The 19,716-nt window shown below is 33.5% G+C and overlaps 2 protein-coding genes across 4 annotated transcripts in view; both read right to left on the reverse strand.

Moving 5' to 3' along the window:
* LOC130649533 (E3 ubiquitin-protein ligase CHIP-like) overlaps nucleotides 1–19,716 on the reverse strand; it is a 75,782-nt gene that overhangs the window by 49,437 nt on the left and 6,629 nt on the right. The gene's annotated exons all lie outside the window — the stretch shown is intronic.
* LOC130649532 (cytosolic Fe-S cluster assembly factor NUBP1 homolog) overlaps nucleotides 1–19,716 on the reverse strand; it is a 38,379-nt gene that overhangs the window by 11,983 nt on the left and 6,680 nt on the right. For all 3 annotated transcript variants that reach the window (XM_057455826.1, XM_057455825.1, XM_057455824.1), the window contains 9 exons: nucleotides 18,139–19,254; nucleotides 17,895–17,999; nucleotides 17,490–17,623; nucleotides 17,310–17,378; nucleotides 17,184–17,216; nucleotides 16,926–17,016; nucleotides 9,753–9,907; nucleotides 9,123–9,233; nucleotides 8,887–8,989 (listed from right to left, as the gene is read on the reverse strand). In XM_057455826.1, coding sequence (XP_057311809.1) covers nucleotides 8,887–8,989; nucleotides 9,123–9,233; nucleotides 9,753–9,907; nucleotides 16,926–17,016; nucleotides 17,184–17,216; nucleotides 17,310–17,378; nucleotides 17,490–17,623; nucleotides 17,895–17,999; nucleotides 18,139–18,169 — 832 coding nt within the window. In that variant the 5' untranslated portion in view covers nucleotides 18,170–19,254. The remainder of the gene's footprint in view (nucleotides 1–8,886; nucleotides 8,990–9,122; nucleotides 9,234–9,752; nucleotides 9,908–16,925; nucleotides 17,017–17,183; nucleotides 17,217–17,309; nucleotides 17,379–17,489; nucleotides 17,624–17,894; nucleotides 18,000–18,138; nucleotides 19,255–19,716) is intronic.

Genomic DNA, 19,716 nt, shown 5'->3' on the forward strand with positions numbered 1-19,716 from the left:
TTCATCAAGTGTTGCCAAGCCTTATGCACTTATAAAACATATTCAGGCATCCTTCCACCAAGGTGACAAAAAGTTTGGAAGCACAAGAGAAATCCAATGCTGATGTATATCTTTGTTTTACATATGCTTTTCATTATTTAAAGCAGTCAGTCAATGGACAATAAATGACTTAAAATATGTACTAGCACAAGGCGATTCTTCAATGAAACTCAAAATACAACAATGTCCGCAGCAGAACTTCCCAGATCTGCTGTGATACAAAATTGAACTGTACCTTTTTCTTTTACTAGTGATTTTTGCATTGTGGTTCCAATGTTCATTCAGAATTTATTAACAATTTACAAAAATGTAGATTTTACTGGTATAATCGTGTTTATAAGTGGACATTTTTTTTGTGCTAACAAGCATCATTATTATTTGGTAGATTCCCATAGTCGCGATGAGAAAAGCATGTCACGTGCTATAATTTTTCAACATATTTCAACTTCTTTATATATTTTCAAATTATAGTACAAAGCCTTATCACATATAAAGTATGAGATTTAGTTTGTTAAGGTAGAAGACGATTCGATATCTGCTGCTGAGAAAAGCAAAATAGTTACAAATTACAAGTATGATAGAAAGTTTTAAGGAAAATGTTCATGGGGGAGTAAGAATAAAAACATTCAACGCCAGCGTCACTGACTTAACACAACTGTGAAGACAAATCCTACTTCTAACTTGAATTGTTCGAAAGTCAATGTTGGAACTGCAGCTATGACAAAAAATATATTTGTTTTACTTGTGCATCTAAGATATCGATAAGTAAAATTCCTTGTCAGGCAGTTTCAACAAGTCTCCTAAAAAGTTGTTTAGATTAAACAAATTAGAAACAACTTTGATTTCAAAACGATTACTTTTTTAAAACGTTGTTATCATGTCGAGAGGTCAGATGTCAAAACATAAAGATGGAATTTGCAATGTCCCTGTTTCTGAAGTGATACAAGTAAAACTCTTTACTCTGCCTTTCTAGTAACCATTGGTTAATCCTTTGTCAAGCTAACGAAAAAACTTATTTTCAATAGTCATGTTTATTTTGTTCCACCGGAGGAAAATTCACAATAATCAACTTAGATAATATTCCATTGGAGCTCACGAATCTTGACTATAAAGTTCCTAGTGATTCTTCTAGTGATTCCAAAACGGATACCGTGGCTAAAAATACACGTCAAGGAGCTTCAAAAGTTTTCGTTATGCATTCTGAAACAAATAGTCAGTTATTAAAAATAGCGCCAGGTGAAGGTAAACTCCAACAAGCACTTCTGTTAGGAATAGGTTTTTCTAATCGTCGTTACAGCTACATTGTTAAAAGAGATACAAAGTTGACCCCAACAAAGTATTTTAATCAACGCTTACAAATTATAAGCAAAAACTTGCAGCCAATTCTATTTCAATTCTTTGCACAATTTATACTGCAACAGTTGAGCTTGTCCAGCCACATAAATAACGCCATGACATTAAGTAAGGTTACAGCAGGAATTACGTCCTTATATCTTACTGTAATAGTTCATTCAGTGGTTGCGTCTGACTCGACGTTCGTGTTCATGGACACAATCAAAGGTAGTTCAGCATATTAGAAGAGGTACCAACTTGAAGTATTCGCAAATGATCAGTCTACTAGTTTCTTTACACCTTCTGCAGCTTATCTTTGTTGCAACGAGCACTTATATGGAACGCTGTGATATTTTTAACAGAAATCCAGTTTTTGTAGCTTTGTATTTCAAGTATCGTGTTGAAAATTTATTTGCTGTATATTTTTTATTTATTTTGCAATAGGATCACAACCAAACAGAACTTGCTCTTATAAATAAAGTTCCCACAGTAATAATAAATACTAAACAGAAAAACAGCTATCTTTTTTATCTATTAATTTCAACGATTACGTGGGTACATCTCCAATGTTTTTCTGGTAAATACTTCGATTTCACTCTATCAACTGAAGAAAGGTAGAAAGCTCGGTTTGTTTCACTCCTGAGAAACATAAACTTATCAATGCTAACAGTATCAAGAAAATAGGCTATGAAAACTGCAAATTAATACACCTAAGCACGAAATGTCTTACAAAGCAATATCTGAAGTTGTGAATGAATATTTATTGTTTGAAATTGACAGTGCTGTAGGAGTTCTAACAAAGATCCATGGTGAAGAATTTGTGGAAAAAAATGGAAAGACATTGAACTTTGTTAAAGCTGTGGTGCAAGACAACATTCCAAATCCTATATTTGATGGTTTAATAAAATCTGTGGAAGTTAACGCTGTCATTCCATAACACGTGTAAGAATATCCAAGTACAGTATCTAAGTACAGAAATTACTACAAACAACAGAGTTTTCCACAATTGATGTCAATCAAACAGATATCCAAGAGGAGCAATGAATTCTGGACATATCCAACAAAGTACATGCAACAATAACAAATATTGACATGAAATCCTTTAATATTAAATTACCTTGCCTTAGTAACGCTGACAAAATAGAGATATCAGATGATAAACCATAATATTTTGTTCAAGTTTGAAACAAGCTATTTAACCTTTTTCTTACTTTTCTTTGAAATGCGTTCTAAAAATCGTATTTGATAGCTGCCGCTGTGTTTTAGAATGAACAAGCGACTCTTTGTTCTGTTTTTAAATTTCAAAGACTGTACCAATCTGTCACCAGTGTTATTTTGCTAGTGCAAAAGTCAACCATGAAAATAACAATTCTCGTCGTACATAAGAGTTCTTTTGTATTTATGTTGGGAGTGTATTTTACATTCTCAAAGTTGAAGCATTTTTCACAGCCAGACTGAAACAATAGACGGTTCAACTTCAATTAACTAAAATAACCGCCATACTTTTGTTAACTCTTTCAGATTTTGTCTAGAAAACGTTTTGTTTTTAAGTTTTATTTAGAATTAAAATCATCACTGCAACTTTACATTTTATTACCTGTTGTCAAAACGAATCTCGATCAAGTTTATCCATTGTTCCACGGTTCTTTAACCTTGCTAATATTTAATATCACACGCTTTTTATTTATAAAACACCACAATTTTGACTGAGGAAGAGTTGCTAACTTTTTTTTCTTTTTTGTCTTTGATTTTCTAGGCTGTTGCGTCAATTATTATTAAACATCAGTTTTTATCACGTCTGATGCTTAATTCACTTATTTGCGCGAAATAATTTGAAAGACGAATTATGGAGGAAGATTAAAAATACACTTTTGATAAAGGTACAAAAGAATTCAGGGTAACCCACGCGATTTTTTATCAAATAAAAATAGGCACATGGAAAACGTTCAAAGCAAGGTCCAGGTTTACAAAAAAACTCAACATTTGAGTTTCAAATGCAGTAAAATTCCAAAATTCATCAAGACGTATGTTGAATCTTTCATGTGTAAAATAATGAAGGAATTGTGATCTGTGGCAGACTAGAGAAATACACAGTGACACCTGTGGAACTTGTTTTAAAGCGTGTCAATTTAATAAATATCATTGGGTGAAAAAGTTTCCTTGAATGTGTTACCTGAAAATGTGGTTTTCTTAAAGGTATTTTACAATTAATATCTCCTAGCTAATATTAAGTTTGTAAAAAACATACCTTACGACATAGAATAAGTTTCGTGTGGTGGATGACTCGACATCCACCACAAGACATAAATTCGACTATTTAGTGTGATTACTACTTAGCGAACCTATAAAGTGTTAATTTTTTTTTTCAAGAAAATACTGAAGACAACATTCAAGTTATTAACTGGGTGCATCGAAATGTTAAATTTCCCAGCTTTTCGTCTTCATACCATCCAGCGTGAGACAAAAGTTAAATAACTCCCGTATATACTTAATTCGAAAATCTATTACATGCTTTTTTTAAGAAGATACAAAATTCTAAGAAAGCTGGTCATTGTTCTTATTTATTTCTTCTTATAAATAATAAATCTATTTTTTAACTTGAAACCCAGGCCTGATATTCTTATAAAGCATATTCCTAAAAAATTCACTTACCTAAGCCCCCATTCTCCAGCATTTCTTTTTGTTAGCAACCTTTAACACTTTTTTTTGTTTACAGATATATATTTCGCCTAAATATCATTAATTTTTAATATAAATGCTTGATGTTAAAAAAGATGGCAAGAGCAAGTAGACGAAATTATCATGTTTTGATCATCAAGCAAGTGGGCTAGACAATAATTACAATTACTTTACATACGATTGCTACTCTTAATACAAATAAAAAACACTTGTAAGGATAACCACCCCAGCTCCCTTATTAATTTTGGTTATCCTGTATCAATACACACTTTTTGATAAGAATATGGTTTGTAAGAATATCAGGTATTTCAGGATAAGGTCTATTGTTTAGAACAATAGAGATAGGTAATCTATATAGATAATACGCCAGTTCCGTCTGTCTGTCTGTCTGTCTGTCTGTCTGTGACTGTTACAAAGACGATATTTTTTACCACCTGAATGCGCGAGTTTGTCGAGTTTTTTTGTTTTGTTTACATTTGTCTCGCAACCGTTAAAACCACGTGATAGAAAATAAGCAATATGATTCGCTCAAATACGTACTTTCGAACGGGAAGGCATTCAAATAGAAAGTTCCCTTGGCGTAAAAACAAACAAACATAAAAATTTCTCAACAAAGTTCTCGACAAAAGGCAAATAAAGAAGCGGATAAAAAATGTCTCATTTTCGAAGATCCCTTAGTCAGAAAAAAGTGCAGATATTAAAAGCAAGAAAAGTCAAAGTGGAGAAGTAGAGTGGATTAAAAAAAACATATAATTTGGGACAGGGTTACCATCGACACACAAAACAACAACAAAAGAACGGTCCCTTCGTCTTCAAAAAGTGCAAAAAGTGTTTCAGAGAAAGAAAAGTCCAAGTGAAGAAGTAGAAGCACGAAAGTAAAGTAAGAAGCCACAAGAAGTTACTTCGAAAATGAAGAGTGGAGCTAGAAGTAGTAAAGAAAAGTTAGAAGTAGAAAATGAAAGCTTGGGTTTAAAGTCGATTTGGATTCACAAATAGTAAGAAATTTGATATTTTATGTATATTATATTTTACCACGTTTTTTATAAAAAAGCTAGCTTATTTTTTTACACTTTTTTGCATAATTAATGTATCCCCTGGTGCGTCACTAATGTATTTGTTCTAAAATTCAAAATACTACATAAAGCTGTTAGCTAGCTATCAAACAAATGTGCTAGCGAAACTTTTGGTTTGTTGAACTAACTGCAAATGTTATAGTTTTTATATGGCTATTGTTTCTCTTCATATGTGTTTTACTAAGCATAAATAGCTAGCTGGCTATATGTGTCTTCCGTGTTTAACTATATTTAACTGGGTATCTGTCTTATCTAATGTTACCTTCAAGCTCCATAGCTAAACCTAGCTAGCTAATTAATGATTAGGTTGTATGAAGAACTTATCATAACATCAATGCTGTTATTCCTCTTTTAGCCATTATATCCACTTTAGTAGTCAAACTTAGGGATCTTGAGCATGAATTATGTTGTAACAAGCCACAAAATCTTTTAATGACTTATTGAACTTTTAGGGTTGTGTGAGGAATAATTTTCTCATGTTTTCTACAAACTTTACTTTAAAAGATGTGGTTTTGTAAAACTAAAATGTGTGCGTTAATTGGAGTAAGTTTTATAGTTTTGTTGTTGACATCCTGTTAAACTTCTGTTAGCCCGCATGTAAATTACCAGGTTATATATTTTTACAACGGTGGTGGTTGATATTTTTACAAAGTAGCGGTTTTTTACATTTGTGGTTAAAATTTCTCAGCAGAGAATAGTATGTTGCCGTTTATATTGTTAGTGTTGCAAACTGCTGTTTTTTAAATGCTGTGTAAACTTTTGTGGAAAAAGAAAAAAAATACTGAAAGAACAAATTGTTGTACAATTAGACTGAGCTGTTGTGTAAGTTGATTTTCTTTATATTTTGTGTTATAAACTTTTTTTAAACTTTAAACTAACTAAAAGTATTATGTCAGTTTTGCTGGAAGAAAAGTCCACGGTTTCACGTTTTTTTTTTTTTAAGAATTTCAAAAAAATTTTGCGGGAATAAATATTTAGTGATGAAAAAAAATTACTGAATGTTCAGACTGAAACTGTTTAACTGTTGTGAGGGAGGAGCATATGCAAGTATATATACTAAAAATAATAATTTAATATTTTACACTTTCCAAGTTGTATTTTTGCATGCATAAAATGACTTCTTCTTCTGAGTTGAATTTGATGGGTTTCATATCCTTTTTGTGGAAAACTTTATGGGTAAAGACAATATAGAACATGCCAATTGAACTGATTTTTGTTCATATTTTGATTTGCTCCTCAGAAACCTTCGTGTTCTACATTTATTGTTAACTTTTGTGGGGAAGGACCATATATACAGTGTTTTCAAAAAATTGATTTTTGGTGATTTGAAATTTACTCCTTGCTCATTGCTTTTTCGACATTTCAGTTTAAAATGTTTGGTAAAGTCAGTACGGATGATCATTAGACAAAAAATTGTTTTGTTAACCGAATAATTTTTACATTTTGTGCATATTTTTGAGGGAGAGGATGGTATGGAACCGAATAAATGATTTTTTCAAAGTTTAACTTTTCGTTTTTTGGTGTTTCGTGTTTGTTTAAGTTTGGCTTTTTGATATTGTTTCAGGTTGTATTGTTGTATAAGCATTTGAAAAAGACAATGTTTAAAATGCGTAAACAACTTATTTTCATAGATCTGTGCTTACTGTTGCAAAGCCTTTCTTTTCGACAGTTCAGATTAAAATATTAAAGGTTTTCAATATAATCACATAATAAGATGTATACATATTTATAATGTGTTATTTCTGACATTATTATTATTGTTGTTGTAACTGTCTGGGTTATGACTGTCAATGTTGTAACTTTCTACCAACTAGATTTTACACCTTGCACGCCATTGTTTTTCATATTTTGTCTGAAGTTTTGTTGTTGGGAGGATTTCATGCGATTTGACATTTGATATTTTGTGTTACATTTTAAGAATTTTTTTGTTAAATTATGACTTACTTTCTTTTCATGCATTTTCAAATATTTTTTTTTGGTAAAAGGCAGTATTCAGTATACTGCTGATATTTGCTGATGTTATCAAAATTCAAATGACAGAACTTTTCAATTGTGTGTATTTCTCCATGGGCCTAATCTACTAGTCTATAATAATACGCCAGTTCTGTCTGTCTGTCTGTGACTTTTGCAAAGTGGATTATATTCTTCACTATTTTTTTTGATAAAGTCTGTAAACATCGCCCATAATATTGTTCTGTAATTTACCAAACTTTAATGTTAAAATAATATTAACGTCAAAGGAAAGTATATTAAATTAATGAAGCCATTACAGTGCGCCTAAAACTTTGAGGCTAAAAAACTTGGAAATGAGGTGCTAACGTCAATGATTTTTCACCGCGTGGGTAACTAGGGACCCCCTAGGTCCAATTTGGGTAATTTTCCCAAACCTGGGTCACCAAATTCGTTTAAGAATGGGCGGATTGATGACGTTATCAAAAAACCTTTAAACCTTAATATCTAAATATCTGATCTATCTAGATAAAGGCAACAGGTATACAAATTTAAAAAAATTTTTTTTGGGTTCTGATAGTCCATTACTGACGCCAGCAAAATGTTTAAAACCCTTATATCTCCTTAACCCTTCATCAAAAGCACACGATCATATACATTTTCTTGATCAGTAGTTTAAGCTCTACACAATAGAGGCAGCGTGAAAACAAGGTTCAAATTTTTTTTTGTGGATGGGTTGCTAAATCATCAAAATTCAAATGACTTTTCTTTTTCATTTTTACCCCGCATCAGTGGATTTTTCCACGGGCCTGATCGACTAGTAGATAATAATAATAAAATTGAACAAACTTAGTGGCTATCTCTAGCCTGTTTGTCTATCTTTTTAATTTTGACATTTTTTATAAAAAAAACGTTTTACATTAAAAAATTTTTTTAAAAAATATCACTAATCGCCTCATTTAGCCCTTTTTCCTTTTTTTTTTATTTCCGTAAAAGTTTATTTAGTAACTGGTTGGAGTCATTAGATAAGCTTCAAAACCTAACATGATTTGCAGCCACTGCCCGAGTAGGATACACCATCACTTCTAAGTGTTTATTTATTAAACAACAGAATTGAGCTGTGAATGTATCGCACCTTTTTTAAGTGAGATAGTACATGCAGCTCTTGTTTAGGCTAGTTAAGGTAATATTTAAATAACATCTTTTCAAAAAAAACCAAAAAAACAGGGTCTTCAATCCATTTAAGCACGTGACATATCTGCGTGATGATCGGCCTGTAAAAGCAGGACTTGAAAGAAAAACTACAGCAGGAAACTTGCTGGTTCCTTCATGGAAGTCTCTTATTCAATAAATCATCACAGCTTGGTGATCGTTATTAAAAGACTTTATCAATCAGCCATTTACCACAGCTTGTGCTTAATTACTAGCTTTTGATTTTTTAGAATAAAATTCTTACAGAATCACCCGAAGATGATAAATGAGAAGACGGCAGATTTCATGCTCCTCGATGGCAGTCAAAACGTTAACGTAATGAGTTTGGAGTATTGACTTGGTGTTTATAATATACAGTACAAAATTACAAAAATTAAAACAGACAAAAATAACGTGTTGAGAATATACTACTTATATATATTTCACACCCACAATAAGCACCCAGTGCTAATTTACCACCCATGTAGATTAGGCGCATACCACTAACAAAGTAAGATTAAATAATAGCCCAGGGCGCCTAATCAGTTATTTACGGTAACCGTAACAAAGACTTTAGGTGGTTTAATCTGCAAGTACGCCACATCAAAAAAATTTTACATACCAATTCTGGGATCAAGGGGAAGCTTCCCTAAAAATGGTAGATTTAGTTCCACAGCCATTATTGCTCCACCTCCAGAGGTTGCTGGAAAGGGCTGTGACTCGTGCTAGAAAATAAATTTAATAATTCAGTGTTGATGTACGGCTCTACAGGTTGTTATAAAACATGGCGCGAACACAAAACAATAAAACACAACAAAAATCAATTAAGGAGTGAATGTAAGGTGTCAAATGATTTACCTGACATTTTGGACAAGTAAACCCACTCATGTTCTCCACAACACCAATTATAGGAAGCTTGACTTTTTTGCAAAAATCGATTTCTTTTCGTACGTCCAGTAAAGCTACCTCCTGCAAAAACAAAGCAATGACGTTTAAAAAGCACATGTTTTCAAATCGACATTTCTACTTTGGAAAATCGCTTTTCTTTTAATTAAAAAAATACCTTAGCACACCCAAAAATTTAAACTCTACAAATACATTTTTTACAACCATAACGTTTATAAGCATATTTAGGCTCAGGATTAGTGAAAAAATTAGCATATTACAAGCATAACTGTGAGCCCTTCTTTTGCTGCATACAATGTGTTTGATTGCTTTAGTCATTTCTGTCTGTTTGTGTTTTAAGAGAAAACTTTTAAAAATGTGAAACTTTGTTCTTTATTTTGGTTATTGGGTTTAGAACGGTAACGAAAATAAGCATATTCCTGTAAATAATGCTAAGCATACCCGAGCCCGATTTCAAAAATTCATATGCTAATAGAAAAAACATGTATGTAAACAGATTAAAGCTTGCAGGGACTTTGCAGTTAAAACATATAATGACTTGTAGAGTTAACACTTCTAATGGCTTGCAGATAGTTATGTAACCTGCGGAGTGGTAATCACAACAGCTCCATCGATTTTCGTTTGACTAAGATACTGAACAAGTGACAGATGTTCGTCGGAAGTTCCAGGTGGCGTGTCTATGACCAGAAAGTCAAGATCGCCCCAGTCCACATCCTTGAGAAATTGTTTGATTAAGCCTAAAACAGAAAAACTTGAAATTAGAGTTTCTTTTAAGTTGCACAATCATATTTTTTCACTGAATTACTAATGAAAAACCCAAACAATTTGTTTAGGAAAATTATGTAAGGAATGCTGACTAGGTTTTTTGTTTACACAAAAAAAGCTTGGTCCTATCAAAATTTGGGGCAAATTTAATGAAAAAATTTACCATGGCTTTCTTTGCACTCTTTTTGTTTGGACAAGCAGTCAAAGGTTAACAAGAAGCACTATACGCAGCAAGACTATACGCAGCAACACAATCGGGTACAATTAACAAAGTCCCAGCATTACTTTCAAATCTAAACGTCAGTAGAACAAAACGGCGTCTACAAACAAACCTTCCTTACCCTTGCCAGCAGTAAAAATTGTAATTTGGAGACAAATACTGAAATCAACTAATCCAAAAACAGATTGTCAGATATCCAGAGCCTACAACAGACTATAGGGGCATTTGATAAGAAGCAGTTTCACTTCAAAAGAAAATGGGCAGTGAAACGGGGAGGTTTGGACTATTTAAAAAAATTGATATGAGAATGGTTAGGTGAATGTGTAATACCAGTTTGAGAGACAGAAAGAGATCAGATAAGCTAAGAAGCAGGCTAGGTATCCATAGCATTACAGATATTATTCAAATGGGAAGATTGACTTGGTTGAGACACTTGGGAAAGAAAGTGTAAAGACTTGATAGTTCCTGAGGCAAAGCCTAAAAGGTAGACCGAGAAAGACTTGGTAGGAGGTTATATGGACAGACTTGATGCAGAGGGATTTGAGTTTAGATCTATCATAGTCTAGATCAAATTGAAAGAGGTTTATTAATATACCCTGTTCAACCCATGCTAGCATGGAAAACTTACGTCAAGCCAAGAATGATGATAATAGTGTATACAAAGCAATCTTATCCGTACTTACAATAACACTCCCATAATCATTAAACGGTAAATCTTTAGTAAATCTCTCAGATAATCCAGATTGATGAACGGGCATAGTACTGTCAAGCTACTCATTCATCTTAACAGCATCCTTTCCACCCACATTCAACTTTCTTAGATTCCAACTAAAAAAACCCTGACGAACCCTGCACCCCTCTGTCCACTTGTCATCCATAAATTACTCAAACAAATCAACTTATCAAAATCGGCAATAGACACAAGTTCATGTGACTCTATCTTAACGACAACTTTCTTAAAAATCGCCCTACCCAAATTATTAACAACAGTTGCATCTCCATTCTTCTTTGTGAGTTAAATATTGAACGATAACCTCGGCGTACCAGAAGCAAAACATCATCATTAGATAGGTTGAAAAACCTAATTGTCAAAAGTTGATTCTGGCCAACCGTCCTCGGATTATCAGTGAGCGACATATGCTGTTTCAAACCTTTAATTCCACGCGAGTTATTTCCATACATTTTCTATTCACCTAGATTTTTTTCTAAAATGCAAAACAACCTTGACAGGATAGTCCATGCTAATTTTATGTCATTACCGTCTACAATAACAACATTCAAAGAATGAATACACGACCATCTCAACCTCTTATACAAAATTGTTGTTACGCTCCACATTAACAAAGTTTCAATACCAAATCTCTTCCTTACCTGCATGCATGCAAGTATATAAATCCGTACACTTCACACCATCAACTAAACTATCACAAATTCAACTCTTCCAATCTAAATGACAACGACCAAAGACCATCAAACGTATCCAGCTTCACAATCATTTCCCTCAAATATTTAGGTATAACAACATCACCATCAATATTAATCTTCCTATTTTGCCTATCAAAATTAATACCTCCAACAAGTTTCATAAGCTCGCCAAACGTATTAAATCCCACGTTTAAGATTTTTTTTTACCTCCAGAGGAAACATCCACAAGAAAGTTATAACACGAAAAAATACAGCTCAACCTCAATATCCACCAACAACACTCTGATTCAACTCAGAAGTCTTTAAATCCGTATTCGTCACATACACTTATCTCCTCCACAAATAACATACCAACAATCCAATTCCACGAACAACAAGCACAATCTCTCCAATCTTCTGTTCTTTGCTCAGCATATACTAATTACTCAACCTTAGCTCCTTCAATTTTGGCTACCTAACCCCAACGTCCTACTAATCATATCAATCCTTCCAGATCTCTCGCAGTTAAATCTATCCCTGGCCTCCGAAGTCTCTCCAAAGCCTTATCATGTCTAACTCTTTCCTCATGGCTACCACCAAACATTTCCGCAATCACGCCACCACCACTGAAAGCAGCAGCATTAAGCACAACAGAACCAACCATCATCGCTATTGCACTCGCCATTTTCTTAAAAACAAAAATAACCCAATTCCCTCGCAGACCAACAAAACCACTGCTGTCTTGTCCTCTTCGCGCTCCTTACCAACATTCGAAGTTCTGTTTAACTTGGGAACATGACGACTACCAACAACATCAACGTTATGAATGGCAGGAACATCATGATTTATCTTCAAAACGTGAAGCCTGACCAACATATCCGACGGCAACAAATTGCCTCCATAAACTATAGGAAAATCAACTTTACTTCTGGCATATTTCAACAAACCTCCTGGCATTCGGATGTCAAATACTCCTCTTTGCACCAACCTGACTTACGATCACAAATAACAATATTTCCTCACACTTTGGAAATCAATGGTAAAGCATTCCTCATCAAACTTTTACTTTTATCAATTATCCACCTCGAATACATAAATGACCTCTCAGGACCATATTTCACGTCCCTATCAGCACCATATTCATCATAAACACTGTTACACCCTCCTCTGACCAAACATTATAATATTGGGAAAACCCACTTTCACTAGATAACTTCACTTGAAGAGTGTGTAATATCCTTCTGGCATGATAATACATATAAAACATATAAACAACCTTTAAAATCCCATTACCTTTCTCTAAATGTTCGGCAGAAACACCTAAACACTTTGAGGCACTGTAGATACCAAAGCCAAACTGAACAGGCCAATAACCAAAGTACCCATCCCTGCCTCACAACCTAACTTAACTCCTCTATTTCACCAGCAACCGGTATCTTATACACTATCTCCTCCATTTTAATTTCTTCCAACGAGTTTTGCCTCAATTTATAACCCATAATAATATCATCGGATGAAAAGCCAAGAGTTTTTAGTCGCCTCTTACCCAATAACTGAAACAATTTTCCCCTAGCCTTCAAAGCTCCGCTTTTATTTGTCAACTCCACAACATATCACCAAGCTCATAAAACAACGTATTCCCTTCTGTCTTAAAATTATAATAACATCATTCCTAATACTTTTATAAACATCGTCAACCTCAGTTCTCCCCACTCTGGTCAGTCGTGACAGACTTTCATCATTATCTATCTCCTCAGTATCAATCTGCAGAATTGGCAAGAGAAGTTTCCTGGTTGACTATACCATCAACATTTTCATCATCAACATCATCCTTATCATTAAAATCCTGATTTTTCCTAACAAATAATTTTTTCTTAACAACTAAAAATTTCATCAATCTCACATGCATAAAACTTAGGTATTAGACCCACAAACCTTTTTCATGACTTTTTCACCACACTCGTCCTTAAAATTTCCTACCATCTTTTTTGTGTCGTCGTAATTTACATGGTCTTTTTCATAGTTGGAGTAGTCATAAAGGTTTTTATCTTCCCATAAATCAAGATACACTTTGTGTGTTTGTCTTTTGTAGCAGAGAAAATTGGTGTCTATGAATAACAGATTTGCTATTGTATTTCTTCTTCATCACGGTGTTGTGGAAGTCGTAGATCAATGATTAAGATATACCTAGGATACACGCTCCAACGTAGACAGGCTTGTTGAAAATTAGTTTTGTTTGGAGTAGATGGATAGCAACTAGGTTCTCGCTATATATTGTCCGCTTAATGTAGTTAGGTTTCAAACAGAGCTTTACTGTATTGTTGTGGTTGTTATTATACTCACCTGGTTTCTAATGTTTTCCATTGTTTTACTAAACTCCGAGTTGTTCATCAGTTTGAAGAAGTCTTTCTCGAACTTGTTATTGGCTTTTTTACCTTAGTTGGATGTTTTTGTCGATATATGATTTCATCCAAGGTAAACTTTGATTCCGCAATGTATTTTTGTCAGTTTCAGTGCTAGATAGATATATTGTTTTAGGTTCTTGTAGCGGAGTACGTGTTTTGTTTTCGATCGCAGATTCAGGGTTTTTTTTTATCTTGTTTACTTATATTCTTTGTGGGGCCAGTGGAAAATTGTAGTGAAGGTCGTGTAGTTTTTCAGGTATTCGAGATCAACCTCCAACATATACCCCTCATCCTTGCTGTTGAAATTTATGTTCCCTAGTTCGTGTTCCTTCATCCACTTAAATCCTATTAGTGGTTCTGACAGCCAACGCATATAGATTGTTTGCGTCTGGATAAATAAGACATTTTGATGGTTTTTCTTTATCGTATTCTGTTAGGTATTTTTTGTTTGCTTTGAGTATCTGTTTAATATCATGGATACTCCGCCACGTATTGAGTTTTCAAAAAACATTAGCATATCAACGTTGGATAGAAGCACTAGTTCTACAGATGTGGATTTAATTAGAGCATTACATGATAAGCCAGGTACTGAGTAATACTTAACTAAATCTAGTTCGTAGTTTTCCATGCAATGTTTCGGAAGTTCTCAAATACGTCGGCTGGTAGTAGGACGTTGGATTTTAGATATAGGTCGTGATATTCGCCCATGTTCGTGATGTTAAACATTTCTCATCCGTTCTTCGCATACTGATCAATTTCTCCGGTTAGGTGTGTTTTTTTGTATAGTTTACTATAAAACTCTTCGATGGGTGGTAATGACGCCTCCTTGAATCTATGGAAGCTATCCATGTAATCATATAACACCTTTCTTTTTTATCAAGTCCAGCTGCCTACCTTCATAGTGACTTGAAATTATTTTGTGTCCCATGTCTATAAATCTTAATTCGATGTTTTTCTTGTCGTCGACGGGCATCTTTTTTGAAAATGAAATGAAGTTTATGTCTTCTTCAATTTCTTCCAATTGGTTTATGAATAGGTGGGAGTCATATCCTTGTTAGCTGTGGACTATTACTGATATGAATAATGGTATTTTATAGTTTAGGTATGATACGTGCTGGACCTCTAAACTTTCCCGTGATGTGGCCGTGATCCTTTACTTTTAGATTGTTTACCAGTTGTTACATACATTGCAGTTAAGTGTGGTATAGGATTCCTTTTAATCAATTGTCGAGGTATGTTCATCTTAACATATTTCATTGGTTATACATGCACTTAAATGGAACTTGTTTGTGCCCTATTGGTTTCTTGCAAAAGTGACAGCCTTTATTCCAACATCTTTTTCAATCGACTTTTACCATTTCTTTGGTTTTATAGGTGGCAGGTGCTGGTGGTAAATTGTTTTTGCTAGTTTCTCTAGAGTTTTGATGAAGACCTATACAGCATTGTCTTCGCAATAGAGAAACTGCCTTGTACTTTGTTAGACCTTCAACGTAGATGCAAAATCCGCATGGCTTGTGATGTTGGTACCTTGTTGTATATGAGCCATCCCTATCCTTGTTTAGATTCAAAGTCAGCATATATCACATAAGGTGCTCGCATGGACCAAGTTAGTAAACATTAGCTTTGAATATAGCCTTGTAATTTTGACCACAAAAATCCTTTTGTCTAGCACGTCTCTATCATATGCAAATTCTACGTGAAAAAAGATTGACGCAACACTCACGTAAAAATTCTGCAGTACTGTGGTTGTTTATCTGCGATGATAGTAGCCTTGAGAAGTTCTTTATCCAACAATAATGACTAGTTTGTTCGTCGGAGAATAGTAGAAGGTTGATTGCAGCTTTGTAGTCTGTAAGTCGTAAGGGGTAGATTATTTTTTCATAACCGAACACGTTGACCATTTTATTGTTCTGTTACTCAAACTTACTTATGTCTTTGATGGCTACCGGAAATTCAATGTTGTATAAGTTGAGATTGTTGAGGTAGTTTTTTATATATTGTTTGCCTTTGGGGTTTTTTGTCTGGCGGATACAATGCTGATAGTATCGCGTATATATAAATTTTGTTGTCATTGTTTTTAACGTTTTGGTTGCCTTTAGTTTTTGTGGTAGATCGATATAAGTTGATATTCTTAGTGGTTTAAACACATCGAATTCCACATCCATACCTACAATCCTTGACATTTTCCAACCAGATCCATTGGAATCATCTAGTTTTTCCAGCCTGTTGAGAATATGGTGTACTAATTCCTCGAAAATATCATCAAATCGATGGTCATGTAAACATTTTACCTTGGATGTACGAAGATAAAGGTTGTCATATTTGTACTCACCTGTAATCGCGTCTAATTTTTTAATTCTGCTTTCACAACGACCGTATTTTCTTCCTTTATAACCTTACACAAACCTCTTTTACATATTCTTACGTACCAATTAACATCAAGACTGAAGGTCTTGATGTTACCATTAAAACGAAAGGTTTTTACTGCATCTGTCGCTTTTTCTTTTAATTTAGGTCTTCTCCAAAACTTAAATACCTTCTTTAGACCTTTGATTACTCCTTCATGATATTCTATTTCTTTAAAAGGGTTTGATTGCAGACCAAACAGCACTTTTCGTCGGGTCGGGTAGTGGGTGTTTAGCTTAGAAATTTTTTTAATTGTGGCACAGTTTTTATTATAAAACTCAGGATCAGAACAGTAAAGGACCTGAGACTGTCTTAGCTTAATTTCGTCAAATTATCTGTATGAGTAGAGAGAAGTAGATAGAAATGGCAGATTCCAACATAAAAACCGGTCGGATTCTAATTTATACCACACTTTGCAAATGAAGTGCGTTAGAATCAGCTGCTTGCCTTTTCTATCTACTGCATTACTCAAATAAAGGTTTACTATTTTAGTAAATACTTATATGCTGACATACTCCTACTACATCAGTATATAAAATAGCATAGAAATCATACCATTTTTTCTAGGTCCTCTCCAAATAACAGCATCTTCATCAGATTGCAGAAGAAAAGCAACCGACATTACAGAGAGGTTGTCATCTACAAACTAAACAATAACAAAATTACAAACATTTTAAGATATCCCCAAAGGAATGCCGCATCATTATTGGCAACAACTAAAAAATATTCGGAGTGGTATGAACTCAATATTGCTGGAGAAAAATTAGTTTTTCTGCTATCTTAAAGAGAAAGAGAGAAGAGAGAAATGCTTACAACAGGTGACCAGCCAGATCCACTTTGATGAACCTAAAAACACAAAGAAATTACGAGTGTGTAACTACTGTTCCTCAAAGTCACGCCACAAAAAAAAATGAAACAAACATCATTTTAACTTTTTACCTGCTCTCCTTCTACACCTAGGATCTTTGCCATAGATGGGCCACAAATATCAATATCTAAAACTCCAATCTAAATGACAGTAACCACTTCAAGTCATTGCATTAATTTTTGTCAAGAAGATCAGAGAAAACAAGCTACATTTCCATAAGAGCATTTAGATAACAAAAAACAAACTTTCACCTGCTTTTCTTGATCCTGTGCTAAACCATGCGCCAAAGTTGAAGTAAAAGTACTTTTACCAACACCACCTTTTCCAGAGAGCACAATAATTTTATGTTTTACTGATGCCAGTCTCCATTTTACTTCTTGGATACCTAAAGCAAGAGAAAATAATATGAGTAGCAAAGATAAAAAAAATTTGCTGGCAATTTTAAGATTTCGTATACAAAATAGGGAAGATTGAATTCTGTGTATATAAGTCCATATTAAATCAAATAGTTACAAAAGAAATACAAGAAACAGATGTAACCGATATCAAGGGAAGAGTTATTACGCACATATAGAGGGAGAGTCTCACTTCCTATAATACTAGCAACAAATTAAACTTTTGCTAAAGCCAGCAACAATATCAGTAACACTACTAACCTGGATCGGGTCGTTTATTTTGACCAGATGCACATATCTTCTGATTTGGACAACCTGCACATGCAGATGCCTTGCCAGCGTTATCACTTTGTGTACCAGGACATGCTGAAATAAACGCAGAAAATACAAAAAATAAGTAAACGTTTTCAAATCACAAAGGTGTATTTTAAGAATAGATTTTTTTGATTACATTTTAAAACATTTTCCAAATTACAGTTTAAACAATTAAAAGCAAAACATCTACCTTCAGGCGCATCTTTTGGCTTCTCAGCCATTTGTTGTTTATAATTTTATGCTATCAAATATTCCTAAAATATGGAAGCCTGAAATTTTCATAATGTACAGCATTATGGAAAAATGTAGCATTGTTAATAAATTTGCTAGAATGCTATATAGGTGCAGCATTGAATTATTGAAAATATGGTTTACAATATGCATTGAGATCCGTACAAAAAATCTACAGATGCATTGCTTCACAGAGCAAATTAACCATCCACAGATTAAAGTAGAATAATTGAAATGATAGCTAAGTAATTTACACAGAAATATATGCATTATATTATAGAAGTTGTATTTTCTAAAACAGTTAATTTACCTAAAATTACAGAAGCAATTACGTTCTATATTAAAAGATTACATAATAAGTCTGGAATTTTACATAAGTGAAACACTCTTGCAGTTGTGGTTGTGGTTTCTAACATGTATAGTAACAAACCTACTTAGTAATTAGGAAGGAACAAAATGTACTTAGGTCATAAAAAAGAAAGGATGAATTAAAATAGTTAGATGCCAACACCTTACATTTCATTGGATGTTACAAATTGCTTTGAAGCAGTGCCTTATTACTAACTAAAAAATCTTGAAAAAAAAGAGACTTTTTTTCAGACGTTCACTTGTTGTTGGCTACACAAAGTGGCATTTACGGTGCATCGATCTGGTGCCCAAGGCCAGGATACTTTATTATTTCATAATTATTTTTTGGACAGCATTTTGAATATCATGTCTGCATAACACACTTTTTCCAATCATAATCGTCTAGACCAGCAATAATCAATAAATCTGCCTTTAAATATTCATATAGAGATTTTGGCTCATCATTTTGGTTGCTTAAAACATTTTCAGTATTAATTACGTCTTTTTCAACAAACTTTATGTTCTCAATGTTTTAACCAAGTATCTCTGCTTTACCATTATCCAAATGAGACATTATACCAAGGTCAATGAAACCACCACTGGAAAAACTAATGCACCAATAGCACTTGGTATCACCTCCACTCTACCTTCTAAATAATTAACAGTTTCTTCAAAATATGTAATTCTTTGTGGTTGTGATTGATAACTTCACCATAAATCATCAACACTAAAATAAGTGATGTCAGAAAACCATAATTTGCTAAAATCGAATCGGGGCGGGGGATAACGTCCTATGAAATGAAACTCTGCACAGTAGTAGTCATAAAAGGAATTACACACTCAAAATTTTTCCTGAATAATAATGTTTGCTTAAAATCAAATTAAAATAGTTTTAACAAATTTAACATTCTGTTTAAGAGCTAAATGAAAGTTATTTAATATTGCAGTTTTTGCATATTTCAGAGAACAAAATATCTAAAAAAGTTTTGTGTCAATTGGAAAAATCAGAAAATCAGGATAATGAGATGTCAAGACTTTATAAAATGTTTTTCCTTTGTTAAAAAAATGTTGAAAGTTTTAAGTTCAAAGCATAATCCCAACCAAAGATAATATTTTTTACCAATTATGGAAATTTCATGGAGATTTTAGAGGTAGTTTCTAGTAATAGGAGGTACGTGAACTAAAAATA

The sequence above is a fragment of the Hydractinia symbiolongicarpus genome, chromosome 7, assembly GCF_029227915.1.
Source record: "Hydractinia symbiolongicarpus strain clone_291-10 chromosome 7, HSymV2.1, whole genome shotgun sequence".
Taxonomy (NCBI): Eukaryota; Metazoa; Cnidaria; class Hydrozoa; order Anthoathecata; family Hydractiniidae; genus Hydractinia; species Hydractinia symbiolongicarpus.